The following is a 27071-nucleotide window of genomic DNA, read 5'->3' on the forward strand; positions in this document are numbered from 1 at the left end:
TTCATGGTTGGTTCCTGCTCTTTCTAGTGGTTATGTTCCATACGATTAAGCAAACTGACTTGGCAAATACTGAATCCTAATTTCCTAAGAGAAACAGGGCTAGATGCTGCTGGTTAGCGTATGACGAGGCAACCCAACTGGAAGCATGTTTGAATTTGTTTCCGTCTAAGAGACCTTACCTAAGGTCTGCATACTTGATGAACATTGAACCCAACAGACCTAGCTTGGAACTGAAAAAAAGTGTGTGTAAAATGTATGTTGTCCTTATGAGACACATCACTAATTTCCTGGTGTCTGGCACATTCGACAGTGCCTAAGCTCTGTCTGCACTCCTTCAGGGTTGTCCGAGAGCTCGCACAGGGGCCACGCGAGATTTTGCCACATTGTCTATATCAACAAAATTCTCGTGAGTACTCATTTAAGGATTTACAAATAAATTTCCACTGGGAAGACAACTCTGCAGCTATGGAATCTGTAGACAGTGAGGGCCAGTTGGTTCTATGTGGTAAACCCGTGGGAGGACACGCACACAGCTGGCTCTCTCTATATTTGTGTGGCAATTTCCCCCGCAGGTGTTTTACATCTTTAAATTCAAAGAGTAGAAATTAGAGATTTTTGGAAAGTAAGAATTTCATGAAAAGATGTGACGAGCCTTGTGTTGCGTGCTTCCGGGTTGTGAGTTTAGAATCAGTTCTGTACTGATGACAGACATTCGCTCTGCTTCTCCTAGGTCTTCCAGGGCTGCGGCCAGCCCAAACCTGCTCCGGCTCTCAGGTCTGCTCGCTCAGCCCCAGAAAATTTTAACCCACGTTTTCGGCCCTACAACCCCGAGGAACGACCCACCACTGCCGCAGGCACGAGCTTGGACCGGCTGGTGAGTACTCCGCTTGTTGACTGTGCGGCCGGGTCATTCGCTCCGTGAGGTCTGGGCTACGGGATTCCTAACGCGGGCTGGAAAAGCCATCGTATTCTTGTGCCTGCTCCTGTTCTCAATAGAATGGTGGACAGTAAGAGTTGTTTGTTTTGTTTTGTTTTCCGTTTAGGTCATGAATTTATTTAGGGACCCTTAAAACTATTAAATCCTCTAGTGCAGTGACTAAGAGCCCAACTTCATATTTCTTCGGAAATGTTGCCTGGAAGCCCAGTTGCTGGATCTCTCAGATGTCTAATTACAAAACCACATTTCTAATTCATATGCTGCACTTCTTTTCTTTAAATGCTTGCTTCTGTGAGTTTAATATCCTCTTGCTTTCTTATGATTCCTCATATGCTGAGCTTGCTCTGTGGAAAGTCTTTCAGGAAGTTCCAAATTAATGTTTGGATTTTTGTTTTGTTGTTTTTTGTTGTTTGTTTGTTTTGTTTTTTCTTTTCTTTTCTAAATGTCTCTTAAAAATAGGGATCTTAGGGCCATTTAAATGTGTGTCAGGGACTGGGTGGCTTTTATGTAAGAAAAATTTATCTGGTGATGGCTACTATATACATAATAAATGCAGTTTTTAATGTGTTTTTAAAAAACAAATTTGGGATAAAAATTAAGAGCTCTTAATTTCAAAGAAATATGGCCTGATCATTTCCAATTCAATGTCTTCAATTCATAATGCCATATACAATCGATACACCTGTGCTGTTAGCACCGTGAATGCTGCTCTGCCAATTATCTTGATGCAAAATTACCAGATAAACCCCCAGGGTCAAACAGCATTTGAACCACGTCTGACTGTGTTGCATAAACTCAGTCTTGAGGGCTGTTGGTTATGAAATACTGTTATTAGTCACTGTAATGAATGCCTTTATGGTTTTAGTTAATTCCCCTTCCACAGTGTAGAACTCGCAAGATTAAATTGGTTGTATTTGGCCTCTGTGTAAATACATCTCGGCATTTCTCTCTCCAAAGAAAAAGAATCAAGTGAATGTAACAACATAAAGGTCTACCCATTAAGTGTCAAAATGAAAGGGTAGCTGCTCTCGTTAACTGTTAAATTATGCTTTGAATTTATTACCCTTTATTAGCAAATGAAATCCCCTCTGCAACACAGGTTTTGGATAGGGAATCCTAAGTGTGATTGCTTCAGCCTACCCCCCCCCCCTTGCTTAGTCCGTCCTCTATCACATTTTCAAGAAAATTTGAAAATTAGTTACTGGTTTTCTTTTACCCAGCCAACTCTACTCTGCCAACCAACACCTTGGGCAACCTTTGCCAAGAACACTGGCGTCCTGTAGAGTAGGCTGTCCGGATTCTACTTTACATGTGCTTTGTGTCTCTCTAAGCAGAAACCCTCAGGATTCGATTAACTAACTTTAGTTAGTGCTAACTCAGTCACTACAGGAGGCTGTGCCCTTCAAGGTGTCTGCCACCCGAGCTGAAAACTGGAACACGGTGTCAGATGGATCCGCCCTAGACAGCTCATGTACTAAATCGTGTCCGCAGAGGACAGTTTTGTAAACACTTCAAAAACCTCTTACAGAAATTTCCTGTTAAATCTTCTCACCATGATAGGTGGATAAAGTTTTTTTTTTTAAAAAAAAAAAAACAAGGGCATATTATATACTTAGTCAAAAATGCCTTAAATGTGGGCTGTACTGATATCTATGACAATCAGTGGATAATTTTCCTTTGAAACAGAGAAGCATTCTGTAGGCTAAATAAACACATACCCTTAAGTGAGGAAAAAAGAGGAAAAAAGCTTGCTACTCCACATGGTATTATTGCCGTAAAACACAAACTAAATAAATGCAGCTCTGATAATCTTCATGATCTTCAAAGTCTCCCAGTGAAGGCTTCACTGAGTAACCTTCAGAATGCATACCCAAAAGGAGTCCTGAAAACTATTGACAGCAAACTGATTGAAGACATTCTATTTTATGTCCCCTGAAAATATTTTTAATCGATGTTTTTCAAGCACTAAATGACAATGGTTAATCCCCTGTCATATGTAAAAAGCCAGGGCCAGCCCCAGAGCGTAGGTATTCAAGCCAGGAGCTCAATTCGCTGTATGATGCTCTCTGTCAGCACTGAGAGCAACTTCCTCCTGGCTGTGACTTCAGGCCGTGTACGTGAGAGCTGCCGTTTTGTTTCCAGCCTATGTTCAGAACTCTGATCTCTTTTCAAATTTGAGAATTAGCTGTTTGTAACAGCCTCCCTCCTTCCAATTCTGCTCCTTCTCTCCAAAGATCAATTGTTCCCACATCAAAAGATATTCTACTGAGGTTTTTCTTAAGACAGAGACGCTGGGCCCCAAGCTCCCATCAGAGGCTCCTATGCAGCCGCGGGCTTCCCCAAGGCCATTGCCTTCTGAGCATTCTGGGGTGGTCTTTCATGGACCTCTTCAAGGGGCAACTCCAGTGAGTTCTCCAGAAGGGTCTGTTCGCTGTTATAGCCTGTCCCTGCTGTTCATAAACAAGCCTTGTGATACCTACTCCTGTTTTAATTTTGCCCTGAAAAGATGTTTCCTGAATATTTATAAGAAGCATGTGTCCCAGAAAAGGAGGAAATTGGAAAAGATTTCCCTGTTTCAGCAGAGAAAAGGCTTTAAAAGCCAACACTAAAACAATTCCCCACATGCCCCACCTATTTCCGTAAATGAAAATAACTTCATTCTGATGCTGGTGGCGGGTGACTTCTTGACACCTTTTAAATTAGTGCCTGTGGTATTGACTCTGGAATCCGTGGGTAAATGTTCTTCTGTCGGTTAGTGCAAAGCTGTGTTTTTATGGGAACTGATAATTAAGGGGTTTGTTTTAGAAATAAAGGTCTCAAACCCCAAGTCTCTGCTAAAGCTCGCAGAAGAGAATCAGAAAGAACACGGTATCTTTCAGAAGGCCCAATCCCTTCATCGGGAGCTTGGAAATTCCTTACTATCACAAAGAAGAGTTTCCATTTCTTCTTCGAAAGTCGTGTGGGCCTGCAGTGCTGTTGACAGCAGCCGGCAGCCTTCAAACATGCTGCCCTCGAGTCATACTTTCTTTGCCAAAACCAAAAGATTGTGTTTGTGTCAGTGCAGTGCTGAGAGAAAGCTGGCTCGGGGAAGTCTCAGAGTCCTCCCTGCCACCAACTGCATTTTATTGGGGCCGCCAAGGCCAGCACCTGATCCTGCTAACAGGCTGTCCTCAGCATTATCTCTCACTCCCCTGTCCCCACAGGCTGCTACAGGTTACCAGTTAAGTGGGCCAGAGGTCGTTGTTTGCACTCTGAAGGGGACTGGTTCTCTTCTCCTTTTCGTAGATTTATCCTCTGTGGGTTCTCTGAAATACCTTGATAGGAGGTTATGCGGCTCGAAAGGTCCCACTCAGTGGAAACACCAGGTGCAAAACCAATTCAGCACGGCTGCTAGAATTCTCAGGTCTGAGCACACAGAGGTGTTGGACATTATCCTCCTGAAAGGCAATTAGATGAAGAGCTCAGAAAATTAGAGCACAATGTGCTCACTCCGGAACACTAAGGCAGACACTGCCTGTTACTTACAGCGGCTTTTTCATTAGGGCACATCTGAACTCTAAATTACAGCCCTTAGAGGAATGTGACTTATAAAAGTCAACCTTATAAAAAGAGAGAGAGAGACTTGGAAGTTAACTCATCACGCTGTGATGATTTAATCGAAAGCAACTCGAGTAAGTATCTCACCTTGTCCTGGCTGTCAAGACTTCCCAGTTATTCTCCAAGTCACTAACAGTGTGGGCAGAGTAGACGGAGTGTGGGCTAACGGATGAGTCTAATGTGCTGTGCTGTGCTGTATAAAATAACCTCTTTTTCTTTCTCTTTTGAATTTGTTTTCCTCTTGCTTCCCAGAGGACTGTGTGGAGGACCATGCAACATAGTGTAAGCCCTGGTCTTGTTCGTTCATTCCATTTGTCTAGAACATTCCTGAGAAATGCCACCACCTTCCCTTACCCTAACCCTAACCCTTTTCCCTTATCTAGGATGAGTTGACCACTGTGCAGGGTCACCTCATTTCCTAGTTTCCTCTCTGTTTGGTATTTATGGCTTATAACTGCTTTGGTATTCTTTCTCAATGACAAGATTACCTATATAATCTTTGTGGAACACTACCTCATTGGGTGGCTGATTTAAATTCCATTCCACTGGTCAAACTATTATCATCTACCGGAAAAACTAGCCCATCCCAATGGGCTCTATTGGTCTTTACTTCTTTGCTGAGAGAACAATTATCTCATTAATAATAAAAACAAACCATCATCAACTCTCATGCACAAGGAACTATTTTTTCCATTAGCAGGGACATGGAGAATGTAGGGGCTTAAAAAATAGTTGATGAACTGGGAAGTGGTGGCACATGCCTTTAATCCCAGCACTCGGGAGGCAGAGGCAGGCGGATCTCTGTGAGTTCAAGGCCAGCCTGGTCTACAAGAGCTAGTTCCAAGACAGGCTCCAAAGCTACAGAGAAACCCTGTCTCAAAAAAAAAAAAAAAGAAAGAAAGAAAGAAAGAAAAAAAAAGAAAGAAAGAAAATAGTTGACGGTATAAACTGTTTCTCTCTGTATATTTTGTTATTGTTCCTATTTGAATTACTGGGTGTGTTGTTTTGCTTTGGCTTCGTTGTTGATGTTTGTTTGTTTGTTTGTTTGAGCATTGCGGGAGGGAGTACTGGATATTGTTTTATCTGAAAGTGGCCTGTGTCGGACTGAGGACAAGAGTTCTAGGTTGCTTTGGTTGTTCCCATTGACTAAAACGTTAGAGAATGTGGCTTTCACGATACTCTTTCATGATGGCAACATTGTCTCCGAAGGACCTGTATCCTTAGGCCAGAGTGTGGCACATACCTGTAATCCCAATTCAAAGCCAACCTGGGCTACCTATAGAGTCCAAGGCCAGCCTGGGGCTACATATCCTGTCTGAAACAAAACAAATTTCACAAAGACCTGTGCTGGGACCAGAAGAGGAGGTGTCTCACTGGAGGAGCACTCCCATGACACAATATAATCCCCTTCTCCCTGAGTTAACCCTGGTGGTGCTCATACTGTGTGAAAGGTGGCCTTCAGAATTCATGTGTCTCACTGAGAACCCGTCCCTGCTGAGTAGCCACCCATCCATGGTTACACCCTAGCCCAGGCCACTTTGGTTGAAGTAAGAACGTCTGAGAATTAAATCTAGGACAGGAACATGCTAGAACAGAAGACCCTGAGGAAGAGACAGGACAGGGGACTCAAGGGTTCCTGATACTAACTGGAGGAGGAGAGAGGAGTCACGGCTGGGCAAGGTAGGCTTCTGTCAGTTTGGCCAAATGAAAGGCCAGAGTCTCTCAGGCCAGGTACCACACAGCTCTTCCCTATAAACAGCCTCAGGATCCTGTTAGGCCCAGCAAATGAGCGAGCCTGTGTGGTCTCCTGGATGGTTACCTTGACCTTGCACCTTCACCCCTAGAACTGCACCTCTCTTCAACGTCCTGGGGTGAATGTAATCGCACTAGTACCCCTTATCTGCTGGACTTCCCTGTCTACAGTCACCAAACATTAAAACCCCAAATTATATTTCTGATAGGGTCTTGGAAAAAACAAGCCACATCTTCAATTCACTGATGCTTAGTAGAAGCAAACGTGTGATTTTATTATTATTTATTTATTATACCACATACAGGCTTGAGTAAAGGCAAACCACGCTCAGGATATGCACTTTGGGGCTGGGAAGGTACCTTAATGCTGGCCTAATATCTGCATGGTCCTCCAGCATTGGGAGGGGGAGGGGAAAGAGGGTAGAGCCATTTTAATTTTTTTTTAATTATTGCTTTGAAACAAATGAATGCGGCAACAAACGTTCTGAACCCCTTTCTTCGTCTGGTGTCTAATACCACTTTCAGAGTAAAATGCTAGTCATAAAAAAAAAAAAAAGTTCTCCCAAACCTGTCTGGGGCCACTGGATGTGACTTAGGAAGCCGGGTCGTAAAGGATGGGGGAAGAGTTGTTCACTTCGAATCGGAATCGTCACCGCCACCTCAGAGGCGTCTGCGCCCAGCGGCTCCCCACTTTACACTTCGAAAGGGTGTCAAGCTGGATTTAAGAACGCTTTTATTTTCTAGAGGTTCAGCCCCTCTCTTTAGGCTGGAACTGATCCTTTCTCCCTTCTGGCCCAACACACACACACACACACACACACACACACACGCGCGCGCGCGCGCGCGCGCGCGCACTCACCCTTCCATCTTTGCTTAGCCCGAATAAGAAAGGAAAAGTAAAAGATTCCTAACAACAGTAAACCAGATGCTCTCCTTTAATTAGTTTCCTAAAGATAACTGGGTCAAAGTTAGAGCGGCTTCCAGTCACTGTGCAGCTGAGTAAATGATGCCCCGTTCACCCCTACAAACAAACCGCCACCGCTCCACCCTTTTTGGATCATGAGCTGCCGTGTCTTGCCTGAACCTGCTTTATCTGTTTGCTATAAAACCCCACTGAGACACCCCAGTTTCATTTCCACCCCTGGAAATAACAGCAGCAAAATGCAGTGTGCTCTCAAAGCCGGGAGAAAATAAAAATACCCGACTTACTCAGTCTGCCTCTTGCTGTTCTACTGCCAGCTTGCTCAGCGTGAGGCTGTAGAGAAATGCCTCTTCTAGTCAGGAGGTTCGCACTTGATTGGGCCCAACCGGGGACTCTCAGAAGACACCCATAAAAAGGGGACTTACCTCCACGATGTGCTGCTTTTTCTGTGGCTTTGAAGAATGTACAAACCTAAGTCAACGGGAGCACTGCTAGGAGACCTGCGAAAGACTGCGGTGGTGGTGGAGGCCTCCACTCCTCCCTACGCTAGGCCTTTTTCCCATCCTCGGGAAGAGATTCTTTAAGGCACATCAAAGAAGAGTGGAAATAACTGGGTTTCATTGAATGGGCTCGCTCACCACCAAGAGAAAGAAGACAATTAGGAGACCTGGGCATGTAACTTCCTGGGAGATGATACATACATGGTCCCCATCACTGCTCTAAAAACGTGTCCGGAGAATCCTACGGATCCTGACGGCACCATAGCAACATGCTGAAGTTTTAAAGGGGAGACCTTTACACAGGTCTTATTCAGTGGGAGTGGGCTAAAATCAGCCCTGAGGTAATCTACCCCGCTCTAAAAAGAAATGTCCTGTTCAACTCTGTTAAATGCTCCTCCAACCGCATAAACACCTAACTAAAACCTTTGGTGATCGCCATACCATAAAAATGAAATGCTCCGTGCTCAAACTTAAATAGGATGATTATGGATTCAGGTCTATTTTACAGGATCTCAATAGGTTTGCTTCCTGCTTCAGACGTTAAAGTATCTTTCAGGACTCCTAGACTTCAGCTAAAATCCGAACTGGTGCAGGTACTTCCAATCATGCCACACATGTACAGGCTGAATTCTTCCCTGTTGCATTGCATTTGGTAAATCTCCCCACCACATAAGATCTACTTCACAGGGAGATGTTGGTGCTGGCGTTGTCAACCAAAGACATTGTTTTTTATGTCAATTAGATATGCTCCGTCTCCTCCAGGGAACAGCATCTAGTGTAGAGCTTCCTAAACCATTAGCACACAGTAAATAGGAATTTGATTTCATAATCTAAGATAGACTACACCAAACAAAGTGAAGAAGGAATATTAACAAATGAATAATTATCAACGAAATATGCAGATTGAATTCATTAAACATCTGTAGCATCCTTGGCATAGGCTGTGTCTAACAGCCCATTTTCTCTTTCACACACTAGAACTTTCTACCCGAGTCTTGAGCAAATTAAACGGAAGCCTTGGTGTCAGTTATGAACTGCTCAGATGACGAGGTCCATCTGCCTCCTCACTCCTAGGATCTTCTCTTATCAAGAGATGAAATTGGTGTTTCAGTGAATTAATCCAAAACTCTTACCAAGCAAGCCGCACTAAACTATTTAAATTAAAAATGTTTGTTCATGTGACACATCAGTTGACCTGGGCCTTTTATGAAATATTGCTCAGCTTCCAGACCCTTTTCTTATTGTGGAAAACTTGTAGTAATTTTTCTTCCAAGCTGTCTGAGACATTTGCTCCACAACTCCCCAGTGTGATGTTCATGCTTATGAGAGATAGACCTGAAGAAATGGGATATTTCAGAACTACCAGCTCTGATACATTTGCCGGATAATCAATCCGCTTTTAAGGGACTCTAGGGCCCAAAGAATATATTTTAAAGCATTGGGAATTTGGCTAGTCCCATAACATACTTGGACACTCTTTACTGCTGGCAATAAACCTCTGGCATAAACATTGTAGAAAAAACCAAATGGAAAGAAACCCACTTGAGTGAAAATTAACTTCCTTTCATAAATGTTAAAGGTGGAGAGAGATCTGCAATATGTAATAATTCTATTACTTAAGCTCATTCATGGTCAGTAACTTCAAAAGCCTGATTCTACAGGTATTTTCTTACAGCTTAAAGACTGACCAAGCTATCCAAAATAGAAGCCAGGTTGATAGAAAAATAAATGAACTATGAGCATTAAGCAACTTCACTATTGGTAGCTTACAAGCACTTGGGGAGAGGATGTTTGCGTATGTGCAATAGGTTCAGAATAGTTTTCAATGCTGTACTGATCTAGATTAACCCCCACTCAAAAAACAAAGCTGTGTCTAAGAGGAGCCCCCCACAGTGGTGCACAGTCAAACACACTGATTTCTTCTTCATGTCAGATGCCCACTGGTAGACTGTGGATCTGTAACACCCTTCCTCTGGGACCCTGGGTAACAGAGACGCTGTTAGACAGAGCTTCGTAAGATACACTGGTTGGAGAACTTGGCCATGGGAGAAAAGTAGCTGTCACTGTCTCCACCGGGAAGGAATGCATGAACCTCATTCATATCTAATTGGCCATAGTGCGTCACATGACCAGGGCAGCCTTCCGAAAGTCAGGGATAGCTATGGTGCGTGTCTCGGGCAGGTAGGAAATGGACATGTCGGTGGCGACAACATTCTCCATTTTCTCCTTTTTCTCGTCTCTTAAAAAACGTACTGTTGGGGTTTTCATCCATGCATAATTTGATCTAGATTATTCCCTAAGCTCTCTCCTCCCTACACCCTCTGTCAAGATTTTTAAGCTAATATCTACTTTATTATCCTGAGTCCCAAAGGCAAGCCTTGCTTTGAAAACACACACACACAGCCACCCCCCCACACACACACACACACATGGACTAATCAGTTACTTGTATTCAAGAAGTATTTGTTGGCTCTAATATGCCAGGCTCACAATATCATGTAAAACAACAATACAATTAACTATGATTTAGATCAGAACATGCCATGATGATTGGTATGCAGTGGACTGATGCACTGATCCTTTTATGTACTTTTGAAAGCATGAACTTGAAAAAACAAAAAACCCTAGGGAGCCAGAGATGTAACTCAGTTGCAGAGAGCCTGCCTGTCCCAGCAGGGACAAAATTGTGAGTTCAGTCTCCGGTCCTAGCAAAAATAAAAAGTGTGTGCCTTGCTCCAGCAGCTCTGTCTAAACCAGCGAATGTTTTAGCACCAAGTGAACTTCACTCTGAACTTCAGATCCAATCCTGAGTTAACCACAGCATAGACCTCTCACCCCAAATCTGTTGCTAGCGTCTCAAAGAAAGACGTAAAACTTACTGCCGAGGAGTAGGAGGACAAGTGGCCACTGGGAAACAGAATAAGCTGAGGACATTTTTATCACTGGCGTTTAAGCATCTTTTGGATACAGACAATGCATATTTTCGCGCAGCTCCACCTTGCAGATTTAGAGCACCTGTCTTTTATGAGGTTGTGTCATGTTTGCTTAGTCGAAGCAGTTCTTCTGCTTCTCTCCTTTCTGGGTCAACCCTGTTGAAACAAATCAAATTGTTCCCTCTTCCTCTCTCTTTCATACATCATCACTGACGATCACTGAGAAGCTATGTTCCGGAACCTGCCCCTGTCTCCTCTCACAGCTCCAGTTTCTTCCTATGCAGTGCCCGTGAAGGAGAAGAGTACTCTTTACAGGTTAATCAGGGAAATGGCAGCAACTACAGCAGCAGCCAACGCAGCATCGTCCACAGTGAAAAGTCTAGGGAATGTATGTGTCTTTGGCTTCTGCACGGGGCCACTTGCAAAATCTGAGAGCTTTGATCCCACTGGGAGAAAAATTACAATACAAATTCATAAATTATTAATGTGTAATGAGGCAAGAAACTGATGCCTTTGTAAATTTTATTCTAAAAGATTTTGACCCCAGAAAACTTCCCCCAAGGAGCTGGCATTTATTTTCGTGAGATAGACTCATCTATTCACCTGAAAGGATGAGTACTTCCTGTGTTTCTCTTTTCTAGCCCTCTGAATGCTAGGGAAAGGGGCCAGGGCTGGAACCGCCCTGGGAAAGAAGTAGAGACAGCAAACCACTTTAATTGATCTCAAATAAAATACCAAGACCCAGAGGCTGTCTGTAGAACAAGACACATGTTACTTGGGAAAATCAAACGTTCTGTTTATACCTGTGCTCAAGAACAAGATGCTGCTTAGGAGTCCTCATCCTCTCGTCGGTGCAGGCTTTGTAATAAAGGGAATACAGTTAGCAGCTTTTGATTATGGTTCCATTTAAAATAAGTTCTGGGTGGTGAGAGGGCCCAACAGTTAAAGACACTCGCCACCAAGACGGACAGCCTGTGCCCAATGCCTCAGGTCTGCATGGGAACAGGGAACTTACTCCAGCAAATTTTCCTCGGACCTGGGCACATATAGCGTACATGCACACACACACACACACAAATTAGTATAAAGTTTTTAAGTTCTCCTTCTCTGTGACCTTTTACATGTACACTTACAATACAATATTGTATACTAATTGTATTATAAGTGTAGATGTAAACTTTTTGCTTATTGTACTTAGGATATACTGAGATTTCTGAATCTGATTACTCTTTTCATTATTCTGGAAAATTCTAAGTCATCATCTTTTCAAATATTGTTTCAACCGCCTTCATTTTCTTCCATTGTTCCTCCTTCAGAAGATACGGCACATGCTCTCACCGAATTCTCCACAACTCTTAACCTTTCTTTGTCTCTTGCTGTGCTGAGAATCATTTATTTCACTCCCCTCTCAGTTGATTAAAGCTTTCTCTCATGATTCGTAATTTCCCATTTAATCCATCTGTGTACATTGATTTGATTGTTGATGTCTGATGTTTACTTCTTCCTCTCAAACACACTAGGTTGAAGATCTTGCCACTGCTTCTCATGTTCCTGAGCCTATGTTTTCCATTCGGAACATATTCATTTTGCACTTCAGTTTAGACTTTGAATGCTGAAGAGTTTTCTGCTCTTGTCTAGTAGTTCTGCAGATGCTCATGAAGAGTTCTTTGTGCCTTTGTATTCCAACCATGTGGGGAGTGCGCGCATGCATGTGTGTGTGCATGCATGTGTGTACATATTCCTTGGACAATCAGTAGAAATTCTTTTTTAACCTGTGTTGATCCACTTCCTGCTCACCCCTCAGGCCCCCCTCAGGCATCCAGTGGTGTTCATTAGGGAACTGGTGCAGCAGGCTCCTCACCTGATGCCTTGTTTGATTCTTCTGTCCTTTGCTCAACCTACAAATAGATTCAGACCCTAGCTTAAGTCATCTAGGTTTGAGGAATGTCCTTCCAGCAAAAGCCAGTCTCAATGCTCTTATTCCCAGTGCGAGTCCCATTTTTACTAACTTTATGTCTTTGGAGATCTCTTATTTTCTTGCCAACTTGTCGACTCCTTAAAAACATAATTTCTGTATTTTGTGTGGTGGTGTTAGTTGATTTTAGTAGGCAAAGTTGTCAGAGAATCCAGTTTGCTATATTTCCCAAGAAATTCACAAACACATGTGCACACGCACACATACACACACACACACACACACACACACACACACGTTTACACAGGATGACTTCCTCTACCATGAATGTGTTAAGATCCTCAGACCTAATGAAGTGTCAGCCATTTTTTCATCAGAGCATTGGAGTACCTGTCTATTTGGGTCCTCTGTTTCTGATAATTTTTTCTGGAAAGTGTTGTTCCATTGAGCTACAGGGCAGTTGATGTTGGCCAACATTTGCGACCAAGCTTGAGCCTCTTGACCCAAGTCGTTCACAGGAACAAGGTTTTACAAAGCCTAAGACCTAGGCTTCTAGGTATACACACACTCACACACACACACACACAGAACACCTCCTTGCTGGTCGCGCGCACACACACACAGAACACCTCCTTGCTGGATGCACGTGCACACACACACATACACACACACACACACACACACACAGAACACTTCCTTGCTGATGCACGCGCACACGCACACACATACACACACACACACACACACACAGAGAACACCTCCTTGCTGGACGCACACACACACACACAGAAAACACCTCCTTGATAGACGCACGCACGCATGCACACACACACACACACACACAGAGAACTGTGTGGGTTTCTCCTACGGCCAGTTCTAACCACGTGGCTGTATTTGGTCTCATCACACCGTCATTTGTGTGCTCCAGACGAGAACCCTAAGACTGAAAAGATGCCAGCCCACACCTTCTGGCACTCCTGTCTCTTTATCGTGCTCCTCCTCGCCCCACACCCCTGCGTGGGGATCCTGCCCCATGCTGGCGGAAGCACACCTGTATCTGTCCTCATAACTTGGGTTTTAGAAGAGCAGAATGCCACAGTTTGGCGATGCGGTAGCCCGGGGCTTCTTTAACCTTGTCTCATTTTCTGACCTGTGAAGCATTTGTCAAATGCCTGTGATGTGGCTGCATCAGGAGCAAACCTTATGTCCTTGCCGAGTCACCATCAGCCTTAGCAGGGATGGCTGCAGTAGATTCCTGGCAGTTACTAGCAGCGCTCAGTTGAAAAAATTCAGGTGTGTGGTGGGAAATAGGCTTAACACAAGTCTGCAGGTGAGCACTTCTGTTCTAACCCTTGGCCTGTACAATCAGTGTCTAGTTAAGCTTCACGCTCCGGCAGTGAAGATGGGCCGTTCAAGCAGGGTGCAGGTAGGCTGGCCATTGCAGACCTGTAGGAACTGGAGTGAGGGGATGCAGGCTTCCCACTCTGTTGTCCAATAAACAGCAAACCTTCTCTTAGACACAGCCACGGAGCAAGCTGGTAGCGACATGTCCCGGGGTGCACATTTGAGAAGCTGATAAGGGACTCGAGTTATATGAAAGTATTCAGGATGGATGGAGCTAAACAGGGGGATGAAAATAGCCTAGAGGAACGATGGCATATAAAGAGATGCGGGACTTGCTGCCGAGAGCACAGTGCATGCCTGTGGCCTCACGTCACTGCCCAGGACTGCTGCAGAAAGGCTATTAAAGCACATTCAGGCCAGGCTATGTAGAAGTACGGGTAGATGATATGAAAAAGCAAAATTAGGTGACAGAAATGAATGTGAAAGAGAAATGCATTTGAAATGGCTCTTTCTAAAGCAGCCCCTTGAAGGTGATCACCGGGGACGCGTCTCCGACTGTAATTTGCCTGCACAATGATCATTGCTTTGAGAGGAGATTTGACTACAGGACTGACAGCAAGAAAGAAAATCGCGCAGCTATTTTCGTGTTCCGCCAGTCTGACCTCTCTCCCTTTAAAATACTGGGACGGAAGTATGACATTCAGACAAAAGGCATAAGAACAAGTGACGAAGAAGTCAGCATAAGAACCCAGGCTTCTCTTCCTTCTGGATTCATGTCCAGTGAATCCTCCTGTCTGTCTGTCTGTCCGTTCTCAAACCAGAGCAGAGTTCAGGCTGTAGCAGGTCTGCCTCCCAGACTGTCATAGAGGAACAGTTCCAGAGACGGAGGTTACATGTTTGTGAAGCGCTTCAGGACAGACAGATGGTTGGCACTGTACTTACTGCCTCACTTGGAGAGCTGGAAGCCTCCAGAACCTGCTGTCACTCGGTGTCAGCCACACGGAGCCTCTCGGGGCTGGTTTCCGTTCCCGGAAGCCTGACGCGGCACTCCTTTAGGGTCTATGGTATGTCTACCACGACCAAAAGTCAACCTGGAGGTGACAGGGCTCTTTAATGGGTTTGCTGCTGTTTTGTACAGTGGTCTGGTGTTTTCAGAAGCATTGAGTGACCAAGACTGAGAGAAAGGCAAGCAGATATGTGGGATTTGCCTCTCGGATGCTAGGACTAGTCTTGGAGTCCAGAGATCCATGGTTGCCAGAGCCTGGCAAGGAGCGCTCTCCCTTTCTCGTGGTTCAACTAAAGCGGAAGGATCTTAAGATCAGTGAGATGGAGGGCAGTGGGGTCTGGATGCCAGTGGCTACTGGGATGTTTCCAGAACACCAGCCCTATAAGTTTGCTTCTTCCTAAATTGTTGACCTATTCGCAAAGGCTGGGAGCCCTCTGATTCAAAGGATCCATTCGGGGTTGCTTCCCAGTATTACCGGGTACTTCTGTTTCTAAATTGTGATTTAGGGGTAAATGCCATAGGTGTGTTGATGAAAATGATAAGTGTTCTTCAGAACAGCAGCTTAAAATGCCTGTGGAAGTCTGAACGGCCCCTCAGGATTACCGACTTCAGGTTGAATCTGTTCTTACATACGTTCATCTTCTTTGTCCAAAGGATTGCATTGTCTTGAGCTGTGGTCAGCTCCTTCCCAACCCTCCTGAGCCAAAGGGACTCAAGGAGCTCTCCGGTTACCAGCCACACTGATGCCTTGGCCTGCCTCATGCCAGCTCTCGGGACACAACTGTGTGCTTTAGGAAGCAGAGCAGGAAATGACAGGCTCCTGGCATGGGTTTTTTTTCCCCTCACCACGAAAGTAGATCCTCCCTCATGATGGTCACAGGAGGATCACAGAGAAACAGCAATGAGCTGGCCATGCCCAGTGGTCAGAGCCCCAGGGGAGAACAACCAGAGCCTGTGTTCTGCATTCGGAAGGGGCGGATCCTCACGTTATGCTAATACTCTCACTTTCCCAGGACCCAGTAATAAAATAGCAGATCCCCAAATGGTACCAGCTCAGAGCCAAAATAAGTTCTGCGTCTTACAACCTGTGGTCCAGTCATGTAGCTAGTAATGCAACTTTAAATACCATGTGTGTGTTTAAAACTGATTGTAAAACACATTCTTATTCTGTATTTCTTCTGCTAAATTCAGGGATTTTTGGAAGTATGTGTGGTATGCATCTATATTAATATATACAGAAATGATACATATTTCAGAATTAGGGAAAGCCATAAAATTACAAAGAAAAAAATAAACAAAAGAAAAGTAAAAAAAATCAAACTTTCGCAGTCACTATTCCTTGCCACAAAGAACACGGATGCTTTGGGGGCTACGGAAACGGCTCACAGTTAACAGTGCCTGAGTAGGATTCCCATGATCCATGATGCAAAGATGACCACCACCTGGGATTCTAGTTCCAGAGGATAGGGTGCTCCTTGCTAATCTTTGCTGGTACCTGCGCTCACAGGTGCGCACACACATGCACACTTACATGCACACTCACGCACACATGCGTGCGCACACACACACACACACCTCCCGTCACTGGATGGTAGATTCCTTGCAATCAGTCAACTTCAACTGCTATCTTTTTCGAGGCTACATTTTAAATTAACCCCTACAGGGAATCCTGTCCTGCATGTTCTCATTTTTTTGTTAAAAATGTAGATTAAGGGATAAGGCCTCCGGGGAGTCCCCTGACCTTTCCTCTCTTAGGTAAAAGGGCAGGAAAGGAGGAGCACCAAGAAGCTGAGAAGAAGTGATGAGAATTCTTCAACTCTTGCCCAGCGTGCAAGCACAGGGGCTTGAGTCTCCACAACCTCTCCATCCCTCCTCCTCCCATGAGACCCGCTACAAACACAAGCATGGAAGGGGGTGGGGGGACTCCCACGCTGTTTTATCAACAATCTTGTTCTCACAGAGGAGTCAGGCTTACAGTTTGGACGCCAGCTCCACCGACGTGAGACAGCAAACCCCCTGAGTCCGACTGTGGGACTCTGGCATTCTGAGGTCCTCCTCAGGCATTTCTTCACACATAATAATTTTAGAAACCGGACCCAATGTCTTCTGCTGGGCAGGGCTGTTTGAGTAGCTCTAACAGTTTTGCTGGCGGTGTCTGTGGTGGTATTGTCCCTTGTGTCAGCAAACCGCCCCATGTGAGGGACTTGGGGACTCTTGGAATCTCGCTGAGATGATTAATTGCCGAGCACCTCAGCACAGATGTTCCCATCAGCTTGGTTCTGGGAGCCTCTTGCTTCCCTTCCCCTGTTCTCTCCCCTGGTTCCCACCCGTGGCTACCTCACAGCTGGGGCCTCTTTCCTGAAATTCTAGGCCACAACACAAGAGCGGAGGTGTTTTTATATCGCGGTTCATTTCCTACAGTCACAGCTAAAACAAAAGCAGAGCTTTCAAAACTGCCAAAGCCCTTGGAAGCCACTGGGCTTCCTGCGGGGGCCCTCCACCTCCACTCCCGCCTCACCGCCCTTCCCCACCTCATCAGGATTGCCCCTTTCCCAGGGACAGTCAGCGTTCAGACTGACTGGAAGCAGAGGTCCAAGAGTTTATCGTGTCCTCGTGAGAGGCTCTTCATTCTGCTGCCCTACTAGCAGGGTGCTGCATGTCACAGAGTCAAGCACTTTCACCTGCCTCCCCTTGCCCTACATGGCCCCAGCGCCTCCCTCTTTAAAGACAGAGGAGACCAGTGGAGAGATCTCCAACTGTGGGAAGCAGAGCCACGCTGCACACCTGGAGGAGATGCTAAAACCGACCTTCCCTCCACCCATGCTTCCTAGCCCTCCCCTGTGAATTAGCAAAGGGTTACCTCCCCTGCCTCCTGGAGATGTGGTCTATTACAAAGCCCACCGCTGTGGAAAGAGCTGTCACTGTTTTTATTAAGAGCTCCTCTGCCCGCTAGCCCAGCATTCTGACCGTGTAGAATACCTACACCAGATGAAAACGGAGGACCGACCAAGAGCTGCAATAAATCAGTTTAGGGAGATGGGGGCAAAAGATCTATATTTGTGTCTGTTTATGTGTGGTGTGTGTGTGTGTGTGTGTGTGCGTGTGTGTGTGTGTGTTTGTGTGTGTGTGTGTGGTGTGTTGGGGACGTAAGGGGTGTTGGGTGTGTGTGGTGTGTCGGGGGAGTAGGAGATGTTGGTATGTGTGTGTGTGGTGTGTCGGGGGAGTAGGGAATGTTGGAGTGTGTCTGTCGTGTGTCAGGGAAGTAGGGGGTGTTGGTGTGTGTATGTGTGGTGTGTCAGGGGAGTGGGGAGTGTTGGTGTGTGTTTGTGGTGTGTTGGGGGATTAGGGGGTGTTGGTGTGTGTGTGTGTGGTGTGTGTGTTTGTGGAGAGGGAGGCTCTGATGGAAAGGACTCTGAGAGCTAAGGAGACAAAGCAGATGAACCCCTTTCTTCAGGCACTGCAGCCCCAGGGTTTTATTTCCTTGTAAGAATGGCAAGTTAGTGGCTCTTAGTGAACATCTCCTGTTTCTTCATTATTCAAAAGAGTCAAACAGATTCCTCAGGAACATCTCCTAAGAATAGAGGTGGAGAAAGCCATGCTTGAATTTAAGCCTCTGAAAACATTTGGCCAAATGTGGGATCCCCTGTGTGTTCAACGCTATAAATTTTCACATGATCTCACAGCTTTCCCAGGCTCCGCCGCTCCCCGTGTTCCTCACAGCTTCTACCTAAAAGGAGCAGTTCCCAGAAGCAGGTCTGCGCCTAATGGTGTCCTCAACAGCTGCCACTTGCTTAGTCTGGAAAGCATCCAAGTCCGCTCTCAGGGAGCATCGTGCTCACGCTTCCTCAAAGAGGAAGCATGTCCCAAACCACACAGCCAAGGTCTCCAGCCCAGGGGAGCTTATTCTCCACAGGACTTGTGGAGTGAGAGAAATTGTCAGCCCTCAAGCGACTGCAGTTAAACAACTGTGCAGATGTAGCTGAGGTTTGTACTTCTGTATGGAAATTGATTTCCACTCCCCTAGTCAGACTGTGTGCCTTCCGGGGACTCAGACAATCTTGGATTGTTCAGAAATTTCCCCAGCTGTATTTCCGTCTTCCTCTTCTCCCATTAGCCTTGCTCTTATATGGGAAAGAAGTCATTGGGTCAGAAATTTTGCCCATTCCCACAAACATGACTTCTTGAACCTTCCAAGAGGCAGGGAGGAAGCCAAATGCGATTACTCAGCCTCTCAGTTCGATCATGTGACTCATTGAGGCAGCTGAAGGTAGTGAGCATTCTGAACATAAATGTGCCTTTAAGGGTAGAGAAATTGGCTCAGCAGGTAAGCACCAAATTTGAATCCTCAAAGCCCTTGTAAAGCCAGGTATGGAAGCATTCCTTTATAATATCGACATTCTGAAACCAAGGTGGGAAATCGAGGAGGGAGACTCCCCAGAAGCTCACGGGTCAAGTTGACCTGACGCAGACAACAGTGAACAGAAGGAGACTCTGTCTCAGTGCAGTGGGAAGTGAGACAGACACACAGTATTGTCCTCTGGCCTTAGTGTGCACACAAACACATCATGGTATGCATACGAGCATTGTACATACACGCACATACACATTCCAAACCCTAGACATGTACAGGCATGTACATTCTACACACACACAAAGATAGATAGATAGATAGATAGATAGATAGATAGATAGATAGATAATAGGTGGGTAGATAGATAATAGATAGGTGGATAGATAGATAGATAGATAGATAGGTGGGTAGATAGATAATAGATAGGTGGATAGATAGATAATAGATAGGTGGATAGATAGAAAGATAGATAGATAATAGATAGGTGGATAGATAGATAATAAATAGGTGGGTAATAGATAATAGATGGGTGGATAGATAGATAGATAATAAATAGATGGATAGATAGATAATAGATGGGTGGATAGATAGATAATAGATAGGTGGATGGATAGATAGATAGATAGATAGATAGATAGATAGATAGATAATAGATAGGTGAGTAGATAGATAATACCTTCTGAGATGCTCCTGTTAAGTTGGTGGCTTTCGTGGAGAAAGGCTCACAAGGGGATTTTTATCAGCAACACCGCATCATGCATCAGCTTTGTCCACGTTGATGTCAGTCCCGCCTTCCCTCTCCCTGAATGTTTTCTGTTGTTCTGAACGCTGTGCAGTTTCACCTTTGTTCCAGCTGCCTGGTACTAGCTTTTAGGAGCCCATTCGGTGCCCACCAGGTAAGCAAGGCTTTTTCCTCATTGAAAACCATAGCCAAGCAATCTTGGGCAGTCAGTTCACTTCTCTGGGCCTACAATGCAGCAATTCTCAGTCTTGAGTATGCATTAACATCTCCCGGACACTTTAGAAAATGCTGGGACTCAGCACTAGCTCCCTTGGTGATGATCCTTTTGGCTCCTGAACGACCCTGGGCCTCCGTTTTTTGGAAGCCACAATTACCAACACTGCTCTAGGTCTTTCCAAATGGCCTTCTTAGACCAGTCTCTCCTGCTCAACTCTTTTAAATGAAGATGTTCAGTTCACCCCAAGCCTACTGCATCAGAATCTGTGTTTAGCCGAGGCTCCGGAAGGAGCTCATGCACATTACATAGAAGCAGCACAACTCTGTTCCCTTCCCTGTGGAATCTTAAAAGGGACAGAGAAGAAACTGCCCAGCCAGTGTATCTGTTGGCTGCTCTGTACCCTGCATATGTCAGCTGCTCTAATGTGATGGTCTGAAGAGGCTGGGGGGGGGGGGGGGGGTATAGTGCAAGAGTCACAGAAAATGGCTTTAGAAATTTCGTGATTTCATTTAACATCATAAATACTGTTTCCTCAAATATTCATAAGATGTGCCTTCCTTCTTCCTTCATGTTTTAACTTGATTTGGGATTCTGTAGTTGGCAGCTGCTTTGAGGAACTGTGTGAAATACCTGTTAGCAAAGGGTTGGGTAGACCTCAAGCTGGACTATTTGAGCTAGACAGACATTTGTCTGAAGGGACCAGCAAAGTGTGTGTGTGTGTGTGTGTGTGTGTGTGTGTGCGCGCGCGCCCTGCACATGCATTGCTGCCCCCATGATACAACGGCAGATCATTCCTCTGTGTTGTGAGGGCACATAGAAGCCCCAGAAACATCTCTGCAGACACAGCAGTGTGTGCTTGTCCAGTTCATAGACGTACTGCTTAAGCGTCTGTCCAGATGTCCCCTCCCTAAAGAAATACATTTCAAAACAACATTGGAAAGTCACGGGGTGGGGGGACCATCAGTTAAACCCAGAAACAAGGTTTAAAAAAAAAGCAAGGGGTATAGCTTCCTCAAGGCGAAAGGCAAATCACTTGTGGTCAGGCTCTTTTGAGCAATAAATACCCTCCTCTGAGAACATTTCAAGCACTTAGAGGATACACACTATTTCCAAGAGTAAAAGCATTCACTCTTGTACCTTTTCTTTTTCTCACCATGAAGCTATAAAAAAATCTGTGTTATTGTAAGATTTGATCTCTGCTGTCTATTCTATCCGAGAATAAGCCCTTGTCAATGAAGAGGCAGGAATGCTCTGGACAACAGGGCTTCTCTAAGAGAGATGCCTAGATGCGGGCAGGAAGACTGTACCAGGCTTGCTTTGGGGAAACGGGTATAGTCCTTTGAGACGATGGGGTGTTTTCTCTCATAATGCTCCGGAGTCCCCCCTCTCACTCTGTCTCCTCTTTCTTCTAGTAGATGGTTGTGAGGCCTCAGGTCACTAGAAGGTCTAGGAGTGTCCCAAATAGCAGCTGCATTGAACTGAGGCCTGACTAACCAGTTCTGTTCTAATCCCATGCAAATGGTGCATTGCAAAACATTATACGGTGAAATTTCAGATTTGAGGAGCAACAAAAAGCAACAGACCTAAGCAAAAGATACCCGTGCCCTGGGTCCAACAGCTTGTTCAAATTACATCCTTGCTGGCTCAGTTTGAACATTTTTATCAAAGTGGAAGATGAAACGTCTTTGCAGAATCTCTCTGTACATGGTTTTTATTGCTGACTTATTATCTCTGAGCCAGAGCGGGCTCAGCTGTTGGTCTCTTGCATGAGGCAATCAAAACGTGGCTGGATCTGCCTAGAGATCAGAACTTTAAACACTGTGGTTTACTGGTTTACAAACTCAAGATAGTTACATGGTTGTGTCCATTCATGGGGGAAGGGAGAGATGGGGGGATTTTTGGTGAGGTTTTCTTTTGCATGTTTCGAAATTTCTTGTAAACACAATCAGCTCGGTGGTTCTGACTGAGCTAACCAGTGATGAGTTTGGCGGTGAATGTTAGGGAGATTGCATGAGAAGCATTAGATGGGAGGGTCTCTGTGGACAACGAGGATGCTTTTCTCTTTGGCCACTGTGCATGTGAACCCTACCAGAAAGGCTCACCTGGTCCTCTGCGTATTTACAGGAAGTTTCTGGAAATCATTTTGAGGATTTTGCACATGACAGGAGTTTCCCCCGAGCCGTAGATGAGGGATTTGGGGATGAAATTGGACTGTGCATGAGGGATGGGAAAGGATTCCAGGCTCTTCATGTGCTTTATGAGTTAATATCTGTCTGCTTTCCCCTCTTAAGGCTGTGCTGAGCCAGGTAGACTTGTGAGCCTCAGCGGTTAGCTGTAAAGTATTCAGGGGCTCCTTGATTTTTGTCTATAACCTTTTTTCTACTTTATTTCCAACTTTGAAGTTTTAGTTAAAGATAATTTTTTACTCTTATTAGCTGTCTTCCAGATTTTGTATTAGATGTAGCCAAGGCCACAAACGTCATTGAAGACCAGCCGTGCACAAGCCCTGTGCACGCCTCCGCAGACCAGCCGTCCCAGGGTCCCCTGTCAGCCGTTAGACTGTGGGCAAAAGAATTTCAGGTCTTACCCGCTTGGGGAGAGCCAGCTGGAATAAGCCCATTGGCAGGGTCTCAGCAATTGCTGTTCCCAAAAGGAAGCTAAAATGTTGGTCTTTAGTTTACTGCTTGAATTCTCCGGTGATGTTGGAGCCAAACACAACAGTCGAAATGTGTTGTTAGATGACTTTGCAGTTTTCAGTGCACACTGGCTAGGACATTTTCGTCCCTGTAGAGACCCTAGGAATGAGATATAATCGGCTCTATTGTCTTACGCAGGAAACTCGAGTCCGTGGAAGCTCAGGTGATTCTCTGGGAATTCACAGTTGAAGGCCAGAAGTAGGATTCAAATCCTGATCTGTTTCAGAAGGCTCTCCATGGGGTAGCCAGTGGCCAGCCAGTGGTGGAACCCCTATGGCTGCAGAGAAGGAGAAAGCGGAAGTGGGAATCTGGAGGGAGAGAAAGAGCAGTCCGCAGAAGGTAGAGAGAAGAGAGGTCAGTGAAAGCAGAAATGAAGTCGCAACTTTGAGTCAGGGCCCATAGCAAATGTCCATCCCCCCCCCCTTGCCTCCTTACAATGCCTTTATCAAGGTCAGCTGAAGGACAGTAGAGGGTGTCTCCCATCACCTCATCTAAGTGTTTTTATTACCTAGAGTGGAATGGGCAGAGGGTAAATAGAGGGTTTCGCAGCCCAGTTGTCTGCCATAGCTGACTCTGTCCCTGTGCTGTGAAAGTGGTCACATAGAATCCATGAACAAATGCGTGCAGCCATGCTCTCGTAAAAATTAGAAAGTGGCATCCAGCTGGAGACCACGCTTGGCTCACCCCTGCCTTGGGAGGACAACTTCTACTTGAGGCAGCACGTTCTGTCCCTGGGGAGCATGAGAAAGCACCAGCACCCATCCCTCTTCAGCCACCATGACTTCTTAAGGCAAGGTACAGAATGGGTTTTCAAAGCCTGCCACAAAAACAGGGTGTGAGAGTGTAGGGATGGCCTCTTCTCCAGCACCTAAGTCGGTGTTTCTCTCAGCCGGGCCTCAGGAACCACATTCACCCCAGCTTGTCAAAGACCACTTATCAAGCCCCACTCTGGTCCCACCCTGTCGGATCCTCCAGGAGAGAGACTTGGGATCTGGTGGCCTTAAGTTTGAGAACCCCGAGTCTGTGTTTTCAGAACAAGTGCTCAGACCTGCACATTCACCTGAGGTTTTCTCGTGAGCGCACCAGGCAGAGTGCTCTAGGCTCTGGAATCTGGAGTCAGCAAAGGATCTAGCATCATAAATTCTCCCCACACCTACATTTCACTTTCTACTCATCTCCCTAGCTTTGAGGAGGCCACCATTTAAAGGGATAGTATTGGGCCGGGTGAGATGGCTAGTGGGTAAAGGTGCTTGCTGCTAAGTCTAATGACAAACTTTTATTACAAAAACCCACATGGTCTGAAGGAAGGAATCAACTCCTGCAGGTTGTCCTCTGACCTCTATGTACGCTGTGGCATGTGACGTCTGCACAGTCTAATCCCTAGTTCTTGATTCAGACAACTACTCCTGTGCCAATTGAGATGACAGCTAGTCATAATCTCAAAAGGTATACAAGACTCCACTGTCTCCTCCTTACCCAAACCTGGATGCTTCTTCCCTCTGAGAGATGATAAAGTCATAAAGGAAAGAACGGGGACCCAGAAGGAAGAGCCTGCTTAGACAAGAAGACAGGCAAGACATTATCATCCAAAGCAGAAGGAGTTTGAACTGGGTCTCATGCAAGGTGCTCAGTCCATAAACTCTCACGCGTGAAGGAGGAATGAACTGTGAATCTGCCAGGATATTTTTCTAGGAGCTTCCGAGACATAGTGGGTGGCACACCCTGATATATGTCACCTGTCAAGAGGTAGTACCAATTACAATCACAAATGTGTCCACACAGGACTAGATACCTTTATGAATAACGTACATAATTTGTTCCTTGACAAACTGCAAGGCTTTGGGGGCAGATTTATGGTCCTTAGGTTTGACATCAAAGAGGATAAATATTGGGCATAAAATATACCTTAGAACCTCTTTCAGAATCCCCTGTGCTGAAGGGCATAGCTGTGGTGATTACTGAGTTCTTGTGAGTTCACAACCAGAAAACAACCCAAGAAGCCTATTGGGTCATACTATGTAGATCTTGAGTGGGAATCTTATAGAAACTCTCCAGTTACTTGGACGAAAACTGGCATCATCTGTGATGTTGTCTCTTTGCTGTCTTCCTGTCTCCCTCGGAGACTCAGGTTCTTTGATGCCATGCTTTTTTCTTCCTTTCACTTTTGGTTCATCTGTAGGTTTGATGGTGGGGAAAGGAGGAGCAGAGAGAGGTTTGGCAACCCTAACCTGGACAGAGCTGCAGGAAGCATTGTTATTATTATTATTATATTTTCTCATTTAGATTAAATATTTTATTAATAGAATTCTCTAAAACAGTAGTTTTCAACCTTGTGGGTCACAACCCCTTGTGAGGTCACATGTCACATATCCTTTATATCAGATACTTACATTACAATTCATAACAGCAGCAAAATTACAGTTATGGAGCAACAGCGACATAATTTTATGGTTGGGGTCAACACAACATGAACTGTATTAAAGGGTCGCAGCATTAGGAAGGCGGAGATCACCGTTCTAAAGCCTTGACCTTTCTGAAGCATGCACTAGTAGATGCTGTGGAAACCTGAGGAGGATCAAATGAGCCTTCACACATCAGAACTTCAGGGACTGAACTGCCTGGGAGCCCAGTGAGAGGCAGGGCACCCTGCTGTTTTCCTCCAGCCTTGATAAACTCCCAAGTCCCCAAACATTAGCCCAAACTGCCTTTCTCAGGACAACATGACTGCTTTGGGACATGGCTGTTAAAATATGAGGCTTGTGGGTGTGAGCCAGCTCAAGCTCTGCTGGCCCGCAGATGTCCTTTGATCCTCTCCAACGCTGATGGCCCCCAAAGACCATCCTGCCCCTACGGATGCCGGTGACGGCTCATGTTTCTTCCCGTGATCAAGGCAGTTGCTTTTGAGCCCTGTAGTCTCTCGTGAGCCCAAGTCTGGGTCTTGTCTAGGCCGTGCATTACTTCCCAGTTTAAAAACTGCAGAGTCTCACTGGAACGAACTGAAACACATTTGTCCATAGACAAATGTTGGGTATGTTACTCTACCAGAATGGAAAGTTTCCAGAAACAGGAATGAGGGGGACTTCTACGAAGAATAGATTATAGCATATCTATTTTCTCTGCACTGAAAATCTGGAAAGCAAGGAAAATAGATTTAAGCATGTTTCAGGGAAGTTGAAAAATCTAAAATACTGCTTAGTGTTTTATTATTATTACAGTCTAAGATTTCATCCCCTTAAGGTTTAAAACTAAAACCCAGAGTATGAATAAGTGGGATCATCAATAGGCAATCATCAATGGGGGTCGGCGTCTTTTAAATCTGATGGTTTCTGGGTTAAATAAAGGCTTGTAGAAAGAGATTCATAAAGGATGGTCTTCTGGGAGCTATGGAAGGGAGATAAATGTCTGTCATGGCAGAGGTGCCATCATGAGGCAGAAAGAATTGCTGTACTATTCACACACAGATCTCCATCCACCTTCCTCAGGATCTCTGGGTCTCTGAACATGTCTCCTCAGTGGTCACAGGGAGTAGAGGCCAGCTCTTCAGATAGGTTCACATGAAAGTCCTGACCCATACAGGAAGAGATCTTAACATCTCAGTGCCTTAATGTCTTGTCTGTAACGTGCAATATATAACACTCCATAAAGTACCTTGTCTAAATTCACATCCTAGCTGGGAACTGGAGAGAGGGAGGACTCGAACCTGGTGACTCTAGTTGCAAAGACTGCATTTAATCCGTGCTATACTAGGAGACGATCAGTGGTAGCGCTATCTAATGAGAAATAGACGGTATAAACGCCAACAGACCTCATGGCTGGGCCCGGTGCACAGCGAGGCCTCTGTAGGTGTTCAGTCCTATTTTTTCTTCCTTTTGCGTATGATATCATCACTCTCCTCAAACTCTTGATGCTTTCTGGGACCTCGAGGGCATGAGGTAAGTATGGGTGAAGATGCTGCTGAGGCCATTTAGGCGTCTGTGATTGTTGCTGCTGTATCTTTTCACTTCCTTGTTCATTGTCTCGGCATTGTGCTGGATTTACCTTCATCACAATTGAGCTTCTTCAGTGACAAAAAAAAAAAACAGTTTTGAAAGCAGAAATCTGTCTTTGATGGTAGCTCTCACTTTGGGGCTAGAGACTTCCATGCTCACCACAACTTCCT

General features: G+C 45.3%; 1 protein-coding gene across 2 annotated transcripts in view; it reads left to right on the forward strand.

The window, feature by feature from the left end:
* Gpc6 (glypican 6) overlaps positions 1–27071 on the forward strand; it is a 994531-nt gene that overhangs the window by 912987 nt on the left and 54473 nt on the right. The window contains exons 6-7 of one of the 2 annotated variants that reach the window (XM_041677692.1): positions 731–874; positions 4787–4816. In XM_041677692.1, the coding sequence (XP_041533626.1) occupies positions 731–874; positions 4787–4816 (174 nt within the window). The remainder of the gene's footprint in view (positions 1–730; positions 875–4786; positions 4817–27071) is intronic. The other variant, XM_041677699.1, reaches the window with a different exon arrangement.

The sequence above is a fragment of the Microtus oregoni genome, unplaced genomic scaffold (assembly GCF_018167655.1).
Source record: "Microtus oregoni isolate MIOR12 unplaced genomic scaffold, Mior012 000001F_ref0000356, whole genome shotgun sequence".
Classification (NCBI taxonomy): Eukaryota; Metazoa; Chordata; class Mammalia; order Rodentia; family Cricetidae; genus Microtus; species Microtus oregoni.